Genomic DNA, 15,689 nt, shown 5'->3' with positions numbered 1-15,689 from the left:
ATAGTTGATGGCTTTATTTTTACACTGAAATCTAAAGTTGATCTATGACATGCCCTATCCCAACTATAAATCTGCCATCACATTTTAAATGTACCTCCCCCTCCAATCCAACATGGTTTTGCCAAGGTGAAAAGTTACTCATTTTTTTGCTTTCCTTTCCTTAATGAATCAGGCCCCAAGTGTTTAGATACCAGACGTTATATTGTATTATGTCCATTGTCAGTAGTTAGATTCCAATTGTAAGTTTGAATATCCATTATCAGCATCTAGATAACAAATGTTATGGATTGATGTATCCAGCAGTTATCATCTGACCTATCCATTATTAGTGTCTAGATTCCAAATCTGATGGATGATCGCTATCATAGCATTGATCTGTGCACCAGGGGGTCGAGCACCTCGAGAAATAGACCTGGAAACAGGCGTATTTGGAGATGCGGTCTACTCCGTCTAGGCAGCACCTCCAGGGGGTGTGTTACCCTTTCACCCCTTACACCCTTCAGTTGCACTTGCACTCCTCAGATCCACCTCCTCAGGCATAGGAGCCGCCGGTGAAACTCTACAATCCGCATAGTTTTACTGAGCGTGTCCTCTAAAATAAAGCGGAAAATTGACGTAGGTTCACCTCTCCGCGAGCTCCAGATGTGTCCATATGCCACAGAGTCACTTATCTATTATTAATGTCTAGATACTAGATAATAGGATATAATTATCAGTTTCCAGATCACAAGTACAACATAGTGATTTCATCTATTAATAGTGTACATATACCAAGTGTTATGGAGTGATGTGTCCATTATAAGTGTATAGATACCAAACAGGAATGATGTGCTGAATTATCATTGTTATAACTGGATGCGGCTAAGTCACGGTAATCATCGTATTTATAATATCTCACTTTTTCTGAATTGACTTATTGCCATTATAAGATAACTATTCCTCACTTACATATGTATGAGTGGTTGTATTTTACATGTAGTCTCAGAATTACACTTTTAAGTGTGACTACATCAAACATTTGTTTATTCGCTTTAATTGTTATGTGTATCCAAATAATGCCCGCCTCCAATTAGCTGCGTCCTGTGTTTAGTCTTTTAAACATAGTGGGACTGATTCATCAAGGAACGTATCTGCCGATTTTGAGCAGATTGCATGCAAAATCACTGCGCCTACGAGTGCAAAGGACACCTACTGTATCCTACGATTTCAGGGAGTGAATGCATTTTTTTTTCCACTCTTTTAACATTATTGCCTTTATTAATATTGCCAGAATAATGCAAGATTTGTTTTTTTCTTGTGCTTTTTCTTGTGAAATTATAATCCACATAGTTATTGGATGCATCCTGCAGCTTCCGGTGTAGTAGAGCACAGCAGACCTACCCCCGATTTCAAAAGCACACGCATCTGAGATCCATGTCGTGCTGAATTCAGGCAGACACAAAGCCTATATATGTGCGCATAATACTGAACGCAGGATTCCATGCCCAGTAGCTCTTCAGATATAGTTGGGTTGTCACCTGTACATTGTGCTTTTGAAATGCCAGTTGTGCATTTAGGTAGTGTAAAAAATGGTCTTTAGGGTGACCCTGAAATAAAGTGAAATAATGGCAGGAAATAGGGAAAGTCAAGGTCACGGATAGGTATTACCGAGAAAGGGACCAGGGTGAATTCTCTATAACTAAGGAGCTTTATAGGAATGAGAAGTAGAAATTTGTTGCATCTCGCTAAAACAACTGGCCGGGCACTGTCATTGTCATTGTCCGGTGTTCTCTGTAAAACGCGTCATGTCACGTATAGTCCAGGTTTCTCTGCTTTCCAAATGTAAGTTTCATCATTATGTTGTGGCAGAAACTGATCCGTCTCTCCACTAACAGAGCACAGACACAATATCTGCCACCATTACAAGATCCACGAGCAGAAAGCAGCAGGCGCAGCCTTCATTCACTGAGGAGCATCTCTTGGTGAGTACAGGGACAGAGTGTGATGGACTAGGATCAGGGCGCAGTTATGTTCACCAGTCTTCATCTCCTGCACGTCCAATTTTGAAGTGGGCGGGAATAGAATTGCATTTAGCCAATCAGATTATTAGACTGTGTATATTTAGCACATTGGCGCAGTGGTTAGCATTGCTGACTCACAGCGCTGTTGTCTTGGGACCCTATCTGTTCACCTGTGCCTGCAAAAAATGAAACCACGTCTGTGTGGTAGGGAATTTGGATTGTAAGCTCTACTGGGGCAAATGGGTTTCTTGGCTCATTGACTGGTATATTTTGGAGGACACTATTATTAAAGGGTAATATGACTGCATACTATCTCTCCTGCTATTAAGAACTATATTGGATTTCCTATATAGATGGAGAACGTTGTGCAAATATTTGCAATTCTATAGTAAACCGATCAAAAGGATTTATCTGAAGTGTTCAATTAACAGTCAGGTTGTACAATTGTAAAATGCAATTTGTTTTTACATTACCTATAATATATAATTGTATGATTTACATTGAATATATTTTATGGTATAAAGATTTTATGGTTGGTTTTGTGTTCATGTAGGTAATGTCCATCTCAGCAAAGATGAGGTTATGAAGGACTCTGTGGTGTCTGCTATAATCAATTATCTAATGTCATTTTTGTTTTATATATATATGTTTGTGTTTAATAAAAGTGAAATGAATGCTAAGCCAATATTATTGATGTTTTATGTTTAGAAGACGTGGAATTTTGCAGTTTAAATTACTCTCTATCAACCTATTGCTCCAGCAATGATTAGCTCCTACTTCTCCTTCCAGTCAGGAACCTGCTCCAGCAGTCAGTAGCTCCTCCTTCTTCCTCCCAGGAACCTGCTCCAGTAGTCAGTAGCTCCTACTTCTCCTTCCAGTCAGGAACCTGCTCCAGCAGTCAGTAGCTCCTCCTCCTCCTTCCAGTCAGGAACCTGCTGCAGCAGTCAGTAGCTTCTCCTCCTCCTTCCAGTCAGGAACCTGCTCCAGCAGTCAGTAGCTCCTCCTCCTCCTTCCAGTCAGGAAGCTGCTCCAGCAGTCAGTACCTCCTCCTCCTCCCAGTCAGGAACCTGCTTCAGCAGTCAGTAACTCCTCCCAGTCAGGAACCTGCTCCAACAATCAGTAACTCTTCCTCCTCCCAGTCAGGAACCTGCTCCAGCAGTCAGTAGCTCCTCCTCCTCCTTCCAGTCAGGAACCTGCTCCAGCAGTCAGTAGCTCCTACTCCTCCTTCCAGTCAGGAACCTGCTCCTGCAGTCAGTAGCTCCTCCTCCTCCTTCCAGTCAGGAAGCTGCTCCAGCAGTCAGTAACTCCTCCTCCTTCCAGTCAGGAACCTGCTCCAGTAGTCAGTAACTCCTCTTCCCAGTCAGGAACCTGCTCCAGCAGTCAGTAGCTCCTCCTCCTCCCCCCAGTCAGGAACCTGCTCCAGTAGTCAGTAACTCATACTTCTTCCAGTCAGGAACCTGCTCCAGCTGTCAGTAGCTCCTCCTTCTCCCCCCAGTCAGGAACCTGCTCCAGCAGTCAGTAACTCCTCCTCCTCCCAGTCAGGAACCTGCTCCAGCAGTCAGTAACTCCTCCTCCCAGTCAGGAACCTGCTCCAGCAGTCAATAACTCCTCCTCCTTCCAGTCAGGAACCTGCTCCAGCAGTCAATAACTCCTCCTCCTTCCAGTCAGGAACCTGCTCCAGCAATCAGTAACTCTTCCTCCTCCCAGTCAGGAACCTGCTCCAGCAGTCAGTAACTCCTCCTCCTCCCAGTCAGGAACCTGCTCCAGCAGTCATTAACTCCTCCTCCCAGTCAGGAACCTGCTCCAGCAGTCAATAACTCCTCCTCCTCCAAGTCAGGAACCTGTTCCAGCAGTCAGTAACTCCTCCTCCTTCCAGTCAGAAACCTGCTCCAGCATTCAGTAGCTCCTCCTCTTCCTCCCAGTCAGCCACCTGCTCCAGCAATCAGTAGCTCATCCTTTTCCTCCCAGTCAGCCACCTGCTTTAGCAATCAGTAGCTCCTCTTCTTCCTCCCAGTCAGCCACCTGCTCCAGCAATCAGTAGCTCCTCCTCCTCCTTCCAGTCAGCCACCTGCTCCAGCAGTCAATAACGCCTCCTCCTCCAAGTCAGGAACCTGTTCCAGCAGTCAGTAACTCCTCCTCCTTCCAGTCAGAAACCTGCTCCAGCATTCAGTAGCTCCTCCTCTTCCTCCCAGTCAGCCACCTGCTTTAGCAATCAGTAGCTCCTCTTCTTCCTCCCAGTCAGCCACCTGCTCCAGCAATCAGTAGCTCCTCCTCCTTCCAGTCAGCCACCTGCTCCAGCAGTCAGTAGCTCCTCTTCCTCCCAGTCAGGAACCTGCTCCAGCAGTCAGTAGCTCCTCCTTCTCCTCCCAGTCAGCCACCTGCTCCAGCAGTCAGTAGCTCCTCTTCCTCCCAGTCAGGAACCTGCTCCAGCAGTCAGTAGCTCCTCTTTCTCCTTCCAGTCAGCCACCTGCTCCAGCAGTCAGTAGCTCCTCTTCCTCCCAGTCAGGAACCTGCTCCAGCAGTCAGTAGCTCCTCTTTCTCCTTCCAGTCAGCCACCTGCTCCAGCAGTCAGTAGCTCCTCCTCCTCCTAGTCAGGAACCTGCTCCAGCAGTCAGTAGCTCCTCTTCCTCCCAGTCAGGAACCTGCTCCAGCAGTCAGTAACCCCTCCTCCTCCTAGTCAGGAACCTGCTCCAACAGTCAGTAGCCCCTCCTCCTCCTAGTCAGCCACCTGCTCCAGCAGTCAATAACTCCTCCTCCTCCTCCCTCCTCCTCCTTCCAGTTAGGAACCTGCTCCAGCAGTCAGTAGCTCCTCCTCCTCCTTCCAGTTAGGAACCTGCTCCAGTAGTCAGTAACTCCTCCTCCCCCTCTTCCCAGTCATTCACCTGCTCCAGTAATCAGTAGCTCCTCCTTTCAGTCAACCTATCTGTAAGCAATTAGAAGCAATCATCACTGATATGTGTGCCTCACTGCTAATATAATGTGGGATGTGGACACTAGTACATGCTGGTGTAATCAATCTATAAGAAATAATCAATAATATAATATATTTATGTGAGGTTCTCTGGCATTCCCGTAATCATGTATGGGGAACGGGCACTGCTGGTGCAATATAATGGGCACTGCTTTATACAAATGTGTGGGGACACTGCTGATACTGTAGCAGACCCTCCAACATATACCCAAATTACCATGTAGTTTACAATTGCAGTTACCTGGGCTGGATTAATTGATTAAAAATATCAGTTAATTAGGCTAGCCCAGTTGACTGCCATAGTAAAGTACATGGTAAATTCAGGATTAGAGCATTATGTACCAGGAGGAAGCGTTCATGTTGGAGAGTCTGCTGTAGAGATTGGTGTAATGCACAATACAGCTGCTAGCATGCCCAGCAGGGGCTGGCTGGGCTGGTCCCATAGTGGGCTGCTTTGCGCTGGATCAATGGGCTACCTGCATTATTTTTTAGTCTCCCCTCTCGGGCTAAAGTTTGCCAGCCCTCCCATGATGCTGGGCTGGTCCCATAGTAGGCTGCTTTGCGCTGGGTCAATGGGCTACCTGCATTATTTTTTAGTCTCCCCTCTCGGGCTAAAGTTTGCCAGCCCTCCCATGATGCCCAGGGTCCTCTATAGTCTTAATCTGACCCTTAGTGACTGACTGCTGGCATGCTCTGGGTGTAACTATTTATGGTAATGAGTGTTCCTATTTGGACATGTGCCTGGTGATGAATGTACAAGTCCACTGAGTTTGTCTATCCAGGTGAAAAGAAGTTCTTTGAATTTGTCAAATGAACCAGTCCCAACGACAAGTACAGCCACCCTTCAGGACTTACCTGCGGAGTTGGTGAGAAGAAAACTAGGATGTTATGATGTCTATCTTTAAACATGACCTATCAGGGGAGAAACACTCTGTCCTCTCACCCTCAGACTGATCACTTATTCTACTCATTCAAACATTCACCCCATAAACCACCACACAGCTCAGTAAATTAGTTACACATGTATGAAACAGGCTCTTGAACTTTACAGAAAGAACACTCTAAGATAGACCTGAAATGGAAATCCTCCTTCTAAGGAAGGGGTGTCTAAGTTGGTTAACCCAAGTTATGCTAAAGAGATCCAGTTTAAAACAACCTTCCTCCTGTTCTCCACACCGTAGAAAGAGTTAGGAGGTGGTGAAATATCCAGATACATGCTCCCCTCACAGATAGTCTATGGATGTTCTACAGAGCCATGATGTTCCCCCACATCTAATCACAAATAATACACTCTGCCATCCAACATCCATTACTTTCCTCTGCCATATATTACTGAAATCTTTATTTTCCTCATTAATGTGATTGATTTTCATAGTTCATCTTCTTCACCTCTAGTTACCCAATCCAGTGAACACTCGTTTTCTCACTGCATTTTCCCATCGTTTGTCTTTTTCTCTCCCCCTCAGTTGGAGGAAATAGTTTCCTACCTATCGGTTAGAGATGTCGTGTTATTAGGAGAGACATGTGGCTACCTACACCACATGTGTAATGCCCAAAGAATCTGGAGGAACTTATGTGAGAAAATCTGTCCTCGTTTGAAAGAAGCTACTGACTGGAGGAGATCAACCATCTTAAACTGTGAGATGGGGCAAAGACATGGGAGACAGGCCAGGGGCGAGGAAATATTGGGTTTATTATAAGGCAGTAAATTCATAAACTATAAAAACAGTACTGGCAAAGTCTGGGTAAAGTAAGAAATCGGTGTGAAAATCAGTTACTAAAAGCGTTTTGGTTAGGGCAACAAAATTATATGATATTTTGCTTACTTGTTCTTTACTTTTCTTATTTTTTTTGTCACCCTGCTCTCTCCACCTAACCAGCTTCTGGCTTTGTCTTCTCCAGACACAAAGGGCATGTATATCCACACATTTGCATGCCGGCAGCGTGTGTGCGGTAACACCGTAGCTCCTGTCATCTCCAATGGCTTCCAACGCTTCGTGGTCACTAAGAACAACGTGTTTATTCTGGACTACACTCTTCTTCCTCCGCAGTACTCTGGCAACCTGTGACTACAGCCACATCAGCGTGGAGTTTATAAGATCCTTCCGCTACGTAGCACTCTGCCATAACGTCAAAGACATAAAACCAAGTTCTGGAAAATGTTTTTGCACTATCCCTGTTTTCTCTTTGTGATACTGAGGCTCGGTGTTCCTGCACCTCCGAACATTGTCACTGACGTCCCACACATACACCGCACACCATTGACATTGATTCCTGGTGTAGTCATTGGCATATCCACAGCAACCACCTGTACAGTCATTGGCATTTTCACGGTAACTCCTGATGCAGATTATCTTCAGACCCATGTGCTGCCGTGATATCTCCCAAAGCTTGTGTGAGGGAAGACCATAACCCATCTGTCCAAACAGCATTATAAAGATCATGCTGTTGATTACTTATATTGATATGGAGATTGATTTGTTTATGGACTAAAATATGTACTGTTGGTTTTCATACATCTATACTGCGACCTGGACTGATACCCATCAAGATCTTAAATAAGGCCAGGTGGGTTAAGTGTATGTCTGTGTGATTACAAAGTGGTTGCTTTACTATTTCCTGTCCCCAACAGTAAGAACAGAGAATCTGGACCATCCAAAGCCCATTCTTTATCATAAAATCTTGGAAGGGGTTAAAACAGGGACACTCTATTGCTTAAACCGGATTAAATCTATCAACAACTAGTTTGAGCAACTATTGTTCTCCCTTGTACTACACAAAACTCCTGAGCTCCAAACTAGCAGGGGGGAAACAATGAGGAGATAACAGCTCTCGTCTCCCATCTCCATCTCCTAAAGATTTCGGAACCATTACATCCAGAGTGAACTTGGGATAATCCTACAGGGCAGGATGTCCACTGTGCTAGATCTGGACAGTTTAAAAAGGCGTGGGAGTGGGACCCAAATTGTGTTGGTGGTTCTACTGCGCCTGGTGTTAGAGTGTTTGTTTTTTACCAGCTCACTTGTGATTCCTGCTTCAAACCTTGCATCTTATTTGCATCTTCAGTGGAACATCTTGCTATGGGGGGAACTCTGCTACATCTGGAGCTGCATGTGAAGATTCACCTGGTGTGCATCCTGGAATAGGGTGACTGGGGTGCAGGTCCCTACGATCTCAGTAGAGAGCTCTGGGACGGTATTCACAAGACATGAAGACTGCAGTAACAGCTTGGCCGGGAAGTTGCCACTAACAAACTAGCAGCTTGGCAGCCTTAGGGGCAAACAGTTTGTCCATGACATACGAAAGAACAACTTTGCCCAGGGTGAAAATTATACAATTTGGCCAGACAAACTTTCCCATAGACCTCAACAGCGGTTCAGATATGGTTTGTACTTATAGTGAACTCTATTAGAACTGAGTTTGGCCGCGGTACTTTCAGCGTACTCATGTACCATCCTTGTGTTTCTCCCGACCATTATAAAAGCTACAACTTGGCCTGAGAACGGTTTAACACAGCTTGGCCCGAGTCACTATTTATATAGCGGTTAAGGGATACTGGTCACTGGGATGCTGTGTGGGTTTTATGGAATGTTGGTGTAACTCTGCCCTAACAACCTGGTAACCTGACAGCTTCTGGCAATTTGCTGAACCTCATTAATGTTACGTTGCCCAGTTTAGTCATGCTGGACCTCAGTGTAAGAGTGAAGAAGCAGGAAGCGAAGGAGGACCACACTGTTCAGTTTCTGCAATGTCTGTCTACCTGCTTGGAACCCTTCAGTCATTGATTGCTACAAGCATCTGTGTGTCATGCTAATTCTCTTCCTGAATCTTTTGTACCTACACCTGTTCAGCCAGTCTTAACGTACTGTAATACCATGCCACCTTGCTACAGTGGGCATCTTCAGGGGGTTCCAGCCTAATTGCATAATTCAATTAAAACTGCAGCCTAGTCAAAAATAACTCCTGAGAGTGCACAAGTAGTGAGCTTGAGCCTCGCTCCTTTGAGAAATGGAACTACTCTATTTTTCAGAAAGCTACTCCCTTAATTTCAGCATTTCAAGAGGTCTTTGATGAGCCTGGTTTAGTCTCTCCTGCCTCTACAAGACTGGGATGCTTTCAACAAGACACTATCATCGTGTAACAGTATGCTTTACGATTTCATACCTTGGCCTCAGTACTTGGGTTGATTGCTGAAGCCCTGGTCGCCACTTTCAGGCAGGTCCAATCAGGCTGTGATGTTTCAGTAACTCTTGGTGAGTTCAATACTCTGCGAATAGTATCTCTTAGGTACACACTTGGGTGAGTCACTTGACCACCTATATCACAGTTCGAACAGGTACTTCATTTTTAAAGGAGAGTGGGAAACCTAACTTTTCACTTTTCATTAGCGTGGGAGGAACCAGCCCCAGAAGGTCCGGTGAAGGTCTTGTGATGTGTCAGTTTATTCTTTGATAATTACTATACATTGTAGGAAAATAAACGTATTGTTCTAGGTTTCTGTGTTCTTTTTCCCATTAGGTATTGTTATGATCCCTTGGTCTCATCTTCTCTCCCAGAAAAAAATACTAGAGTAATGAACACATCTAATAGAAGGGGGAATATTTACTATCACCAATAATCTGTGATACCTGTAAATGGCACAAAAACATGAAGTACTGTCTCATATAGCTGACCTATCTTGAATCCTTTCCTCCATGTTATCTTGAAAGATTCCCCTCCGCAAATCCTTTGTGGCTGAGTAAGTGTGGATTAAGATGCTTTCTTGGGTGCACAACTCATAGTTTAGTGAGGAATTTTTAGTCACAGTTATTGGGCGCTAGACATTTGGAAATACATTATTGAATACATTCCATCTTGTTCCATATAGGCACAGAGCAAGGTATCTCATCAGTCTCCTGAAGAACCTCTAAGCCTACAAGACTTTTTTGTTATTTCGATCACAGTAGACAATTTTTCCAAAATGTCCCATTACATCCCTCTGGAAGGCTTTCCTTCTACTTCCTTTCTTCCTGAAACCATCATCAAAAAATGTTTTAGTTTACTCTTACAGGAAATAACCTCGGATGGTGGGGTACAATTTGTGGCCAAGTACTGAAGAGTTTTCTTTTAGAGAGTCACAATTGATTTTTTTTCAGTCAGAGTGAGAGAGACAGCTACTTTTTGGAGTTATATTTGAGGTCCTATATTTCCAATATCAGGATGATTGGAGCAGTTTACATCCTTGGCCTGAGTTTGCCTACAATAACCACTTTTATGACTCATTCGCCAAATTTCCTTTCTTCACTGCATTTGGTGCTCATCCAAGACTCCCAAAACCATTTCCTGCTTCTTCGAAAGTGCCAACAGCCAATTACGCCAAATCAATTTCTAATGAAATTTCTTATCAAAATAACGTTAAATGTATTTAAATCACCCTCTCAAACCTAACAGAGGACACCCGGTGGCTCCCCGTAAATGTCGGAATACTGTAACAAACCTGTCATTGCATTTCCATTTTGACCCTATTTTTTCTCCTTTTCGAGCAGACATCGTTTTAGACACGTGTATAAATGTGTGTCTAGTTTATAGATAACGTCATTTAGATGTTCCTTTTGCTGTGGGAGTATGCATTGGGTTGGGGTGATGTCACTCACTTCTCTATTTAAACATGCTCCGTTATTTCTCTGGTTCCTAAGCAAGAGGTTGTGTTGGCGTTTGTCGAGTTGAGCATTATTTTGACAAATTTATATTTACTGACCCAACTTGTTCTGTACCTTGCTTGTTTGCTTGTGACGCTGACCTTGGGCTGTTCTACTGATTCTAGACCATTTCTCTCTGCCCTGAACTTGACCTTCATATTGACTATGATTCCTGTCTTGTCCTTCTGTATACTCAAGGTGCAGTCCTGTGTCCATACCTGTAACAAAGGCCATGTCCGAACACATCAAGGAAAATTTGGAAAGGGGATTCAAATCCAGAAACCTACTTCTACCAAAGCTGGGTTTTCTTTGGCACATGAAAGGATCTTTCTTTAAAATCCTATATCGATTACCGAAGGCTGACTAAATTACCGTACCATAGCATCCGCTACCCTCTGCCACTCATCTTGGAATTTTTTGGATTGTACTTAAAGAGCCACAGTTTATTTTTTAAAAACTCTTTATTCATTATCACAATAATATTAATACACATAGACATTACTGAACATCCACTGAGATGATAACGTCATAGATAACATAAATGTTGTGGTAATTTAAGAGCCAGTGTAAAAACCCACAGATGAAATCCAACCTAAGAACCTCCTTGGAGAGGATACTTTTATAAAATGTAGTTTTTTTTAAAGTTTGTACAACAGAAAGAGTGACGAAAAGACCATAAGGTCAGGGTGTTAAGGAGAGGTGACACTTGAGACACTTCTATTACATTCCGGGATGGGTGAATTGTTGTATGGGAGCCAAGAAACCCAAACTTCATGACAAGTATGTACAGAGTTTGCAAACAAACATGAGTTTAAGCTTGCGGGCAGGACCTTCTTATCTCCCTCTCTGTATTACCCAGTATTGTTTAATTACTGTGTTTGTTCCCAATGATAAAGCGCAACAGAATATGCTGGCGCTATATAAATAAATGCTGATGATGATGAGATGTATTGCAAAGAGGAAGTGAACCAATTTTTGATTCACTACTTCATTTCTTGTTGAAAGGACCTGGTTGTTCTAATTTCTGAGCCATAATAGCTTTTTAGCTACAGGGAGCCTACAGTTTCTTTCACATTAACAAAGAACAAAGAAAACTAGTGGAAGACCATTTGCAACAGGTGACTCGTGAGCCCATTTCAGGCTATGAAATGCTTCAGATGTGTATCAGCAATTCATTAACAAGATTAGGACTATTTTTGTCATTTTTCATCATATACATATATGACACTTTGATCTATTCTCTAGAGTAGTCATCCTTTATTTTCAGGGTGCCACAATACTGCAATTGATCCAGAAAAGGCGTCTTTTATTCTGAATTGGCCACAAGAAATTTGCCTTAAAGCCACACAACACTCCAACAGAGATGTGGAGCTTCTGTCCCTTAAACTGTCATTAGAGTAATGAACACATCTAATAGAAGGGGGAATATTTACTATCACCAATAATCTGTGATACCTGTAAATGGCACAAAAACATGAAGTACTGTCTCATATAGCTGACCTATCTTGAATCCTTTCCTCCATGTTATCTTGAAAGATTCCCCTCCGCAAATCCTTTGTGGCTGAGTAAGTGTGGATTAAGATGCTTTCTTGGGTGCACAACTCATAGTTTAGTGAGGAATTTTTAGTCACAGTTATTGGGCGCTAGACATTTGGAAATACATTATTGAATACATTCCATCTTGTTCCATATAGGCACAGAGCAAGGTATCTCATATGTCTCCTGAAGAACCTCTAAGTCTACAAGACTTTTTTGTTATTTCGATCACAGTAGACAATTTTTCCCAAGTGTCCCATTACATCCCTCTGGAAGGCTTTCCTTCTACTTCCTTTCTTCCTGACACCTTCATCAAAAAATGTTTTAGTTTACTCTTACAGGAAATCACCTCGGATGGTGGGGTACAATTTGTGGCCAAGTACTGAAGAGTTTTCTTTTAGAGAGTCACAATTGATTTTTTTTCGGTCAGAGTGAGAGAGACAGCTACTTTTTGGAGTTATATTTGAGGTCCTATATTTCCAATATCAGGATGATTGGATCAGTTTACATCCTTGGCCTGAGTTTGCCTACAATAACCACTTTTATGACTCATTCGCCAAATTTCCTTTCTTCACTGCATTTGGTGCTCATCCAAGACTCCCAAAACCATTTCCTGCTTCTTCGAAAGTGCCAACAGCCAATTACGCCAAATCAATTTCTAATGAAATTTCTTATCAAAATAACGTTAAATGTATTTTAAATCACCCTCTCAAACCTAACAGAGGACACCCGGTGGCTCCCCGTAAATGTCGGAATACTGTAACAAACCTGTCATTGCATTTCCATTTTGACCCTATTTTTTCTCCTTTTCGAGCAGACCTCGTTTTAGACACGTGTATAAATGTGTGTCTAGTTTATAGATAATGTCATTTAGATGTTCCTTTTGCTGGCTACATTCAGAACATTTAAATGGTTTCTCTCCTGTGTGAATCCTCTGATGTTTCACAAGGTCTTCCTTGAGGGCAAAACATTTGCTACATTCAGAACATTTAAATGGTTTCTCTCCTGTGTGAATCCTTTGATGTTGTGCAAGATTTGCCTTTTTTGTAAAACATTTGCTACATTCAGAACATTTAAATGGTTTCTCTCCTGTGTGAATCCTCTGATGTTTTGCAAGATTTGACTTAAGCGTAAAACGCATGCTACATTCAGAGCATTTAAATGGTTTCTCTCCTGTGTGAATCCTCTGATGTACATTAAGAGCTGAAATAAAGGTAAAACACTTGCTACATTCAGAACATTTAAATGGTTTCTCTCCTGTGTGAATCCTCCGATGTTGTGTAAGATGTGTCTTTTGTGTAAAACACTTGCTACATTCTGAGCATTTATATGGTTTCTCTCCTGTGTGAATCCTCTGATGTTGTATAAGGTCTGCCTTGAGGGCAAAACATTTGCTACATTCAGAACAATTAAATGGTTTCTCTCCTGTATGAATCTTCTGATGTTTAACAAGTGTTGAAATCTGGCTAAAACACTTGCTACATTCTGAGCATTTAAATGGTTTCTCTCCTGTGTGAATCCTCTGATGTTGTATAAGGACTGTCTTGTGGTCAAAACATTTGCTACATTCAGAACATTTAAATGGTTTCTCTCCTGTGTGAATCCTCCGATGTTTTGCAAGTCTTGTCTTAAGTGTAAAACACTTGCTACATTCAGAACATTTAAATGGTTTCTCTCCTGTGTGAATCCTCTGATGTTTTACAAGATCTGACTTGTGGGTATAACACTTGCTACATTCAGAGCATTTAAATGGTTTCTCTCCTGTGTGAATCCTCCGATGTTTGTTCATTTCTGATTTATATGTAAAACTTTTGTCACATTCAGAACACATATAGGGTTTCTCTCCTCTGAGATTCATTGTGTGTTTGTTCAGTAAAGTTGTAGAAAGTTTCTCCTGTTCATAAAATGAAATTAGCTTGTCTGAATTCTCTAGTGTTTAAAAAGAATTGATGTCTGCAGTCTAGACAATTTCCATGTAAGGTTATTTTGTTTGGAATACTCAGATGTTCAGAGAACAAAGGTCCTTTCCGAAACGTCTTCTGTTTTTAGTGAGAATCTTACTCATTAATTCACCTGAAAGATAAAAGTATGTTAATATGTAGAAGACTAATTAGTACCTTAATGAATCTACTATAATAGTAGCAGTGTTATATTGTGTAAGGAACGCAAAAATATTATATACACGAACAAATATGACCCTGTCATGTTCAATGTTTTATGACTGCATTGCCAGTCAAATGTGCAGTACAGTGAACTCTATTCTCCTGCAGCAGATACCAATAATTAGGATATTGTGCATAGTTTACAATCGCTTCTGTACACATTGTGCCGATAGCGTACAACCTTTGGTAACGAAAGTACACACTGCAGGAAAGAGTTCAGTGTCTCCTAGCAAATGGTACAAGCTCATACAACCGAATATTCAAAGATTCTGGTCCAGGTTGACTGAACCAACCGTGGCTCCTGCTCAGTCCAACATGCCCCTCTAGTCCCACAGCATCTCCCGTATTGTAATGCTTGTCATTGGTGTCATTAGGTCTGGGTTTATGAGTATAGTGAAGATGTCTATGTCACACACCAGGCTCTTAGGTTCTCTCACTTATCTGTCTTTCAAAGTTGCCCCTGCGGCCCTCAGGCTCTGCTGGTTTCAGACCTCTCTGTAAGATGCTGTCCAGTCTGTCTCCACTCCAGAGATCCCTCCAGAATCAGAGTATGTGGCCATCTTGGATTTGGTCACAAGAATCCTCTCAGCCAATCAGTTTATAACAGCCTCCATTTCAGATTTCCTCTAAAACCAGTCCATGGGAACTGCCATCTTGGATATAGTCACCTGATCCATCTCAGCAACTCAGAGTGCTGCTTCTGCCCAGCTGACTGCAGTCTTCAATCAGGAATCAACAACTACTATAAAAGGACTACCTGGAGCCCTTACATGTTGCCATTGCAACGTTGTATTTCAGACGCCAACCTGGTTCCCAGCAGTTTTCAGTCTTGCTACAGTCTTGTTATTAATCTAGCTCTGACAGGGCAGTCTGCATTCTGGCTCCAGTCTGACTCCAGCACTCTGGTTCCATCCACTCTGGTTGCTTTCCAGCATTCCGGTTACAGTCCGGTCCAGCAATCCAGTTCCTGTTTGCTTTCCTCTGCTATCATAATCACCATCTGCACCAGTCCCTTCTCTACATACAGAGGAACATCATCAGGCCACCCAGTTTTGTCCACGTAGTCAAAAGTCCTGCTCCAGAGACACAACCCAGTCTGGGTACAGACAGATCTTCAGGCATGACAGTCTAGGTCTTTGTGCATCAAGGACTGGTAGGGCAGATAACTCTGTCTCCTTCCCTGCATTACCCGACTGATTTCATCACATTTTATTAGGTGAAGGCAACCACCTGGCTGCATTTAAGGAAAACAAATGTTCTTGGTTACAAACACAAAGTCCTACATAATGTATACACTAACCAAATATAAATAGGGTGCTCAAGACAACATAACAGACTTTCA

At 42.7% G+C, this 15,689-nt stretch overlaps 2 protein-coding genes across 4 annotated transcripts in view; one reads left to right on the top strand and one right to left on the bottom strand.

The window, feature by feature from the left end:
* LOC142151031 (F-box only protein 24-like) overlaps positions 1–7,678 on the top strand; it is a 32,691-nt gene extending 25,013 nt beyond the window's left edge. For all 3 annotated transcript variants that reach the window (XR_012691132.1, XR_012691133.1, XM_075206284.1), the window contains exons 2-5: positions 1,875–1,961; positions 5,754–5,837; positions 6,438–6,609; positions 6,874–7,678. Coding sequence is in view for 1 of the 3 variants with exons in the window: in XM_075206284.1 (XP_075062385.1) it covers positions 1,875–1,961; positions 5,754–5,837; positions 6,438–6,609; positions 6,874–7,040 (510 nt within the window). In the remaining 2 variants the exon portion in view is untranslated. The remainder of the gene's footprint in view (positions 1–1,874; positions 1,962–5,753; positions 5,838–6,437; positions 6,610–6,873) is intronic.
* A 5,300-nt stretch (positions 7,679–12,978) lies between these two features.
* LOC142150364 (uncharacterized) lies at positions 12,979–14,043 on the bottom strand. The gene has a single exon (XM_075205559.1). The coding sequence runs from the start codon at positions 14,041–14,043 to the stop codon at positions 12,979–12,981; it is 1,065 nt and encodes a 354-aa protein (XP_075061660.1).
* Between the last annotated feature and the right edge of the window lie 1,646 nt (positions 14,044–15,689).

Source organism: Mixophyes fleayi, chromosome 4, assembly GCF_038048845.1.
Source record: "Mixophyes fleayi isolate aMixFle1 chromosome 4, aMixFle1.hap1, whole genome shotgun sequence".
Taxonomy (NCBI): Eukaryota; Metazoa; Chordata; class Amphibia; order Anura; family Limnodynastidae; genus Mixophyes; species Mixophyes fleayi.
Note: the sequence above shows the minus strand (reverse complement) of the source record. Positions and strands in the feature narration are given on the sequence as shown.

Coding starts and splice junctions, on each gene's coding strand:
- LOC142150364 (XM_075205559.1), bottom strand. CDS start 14,043: ATGAATCTCAGAGGAGAGAAACCCTATATGTGTTCTGAATGTGACAAA.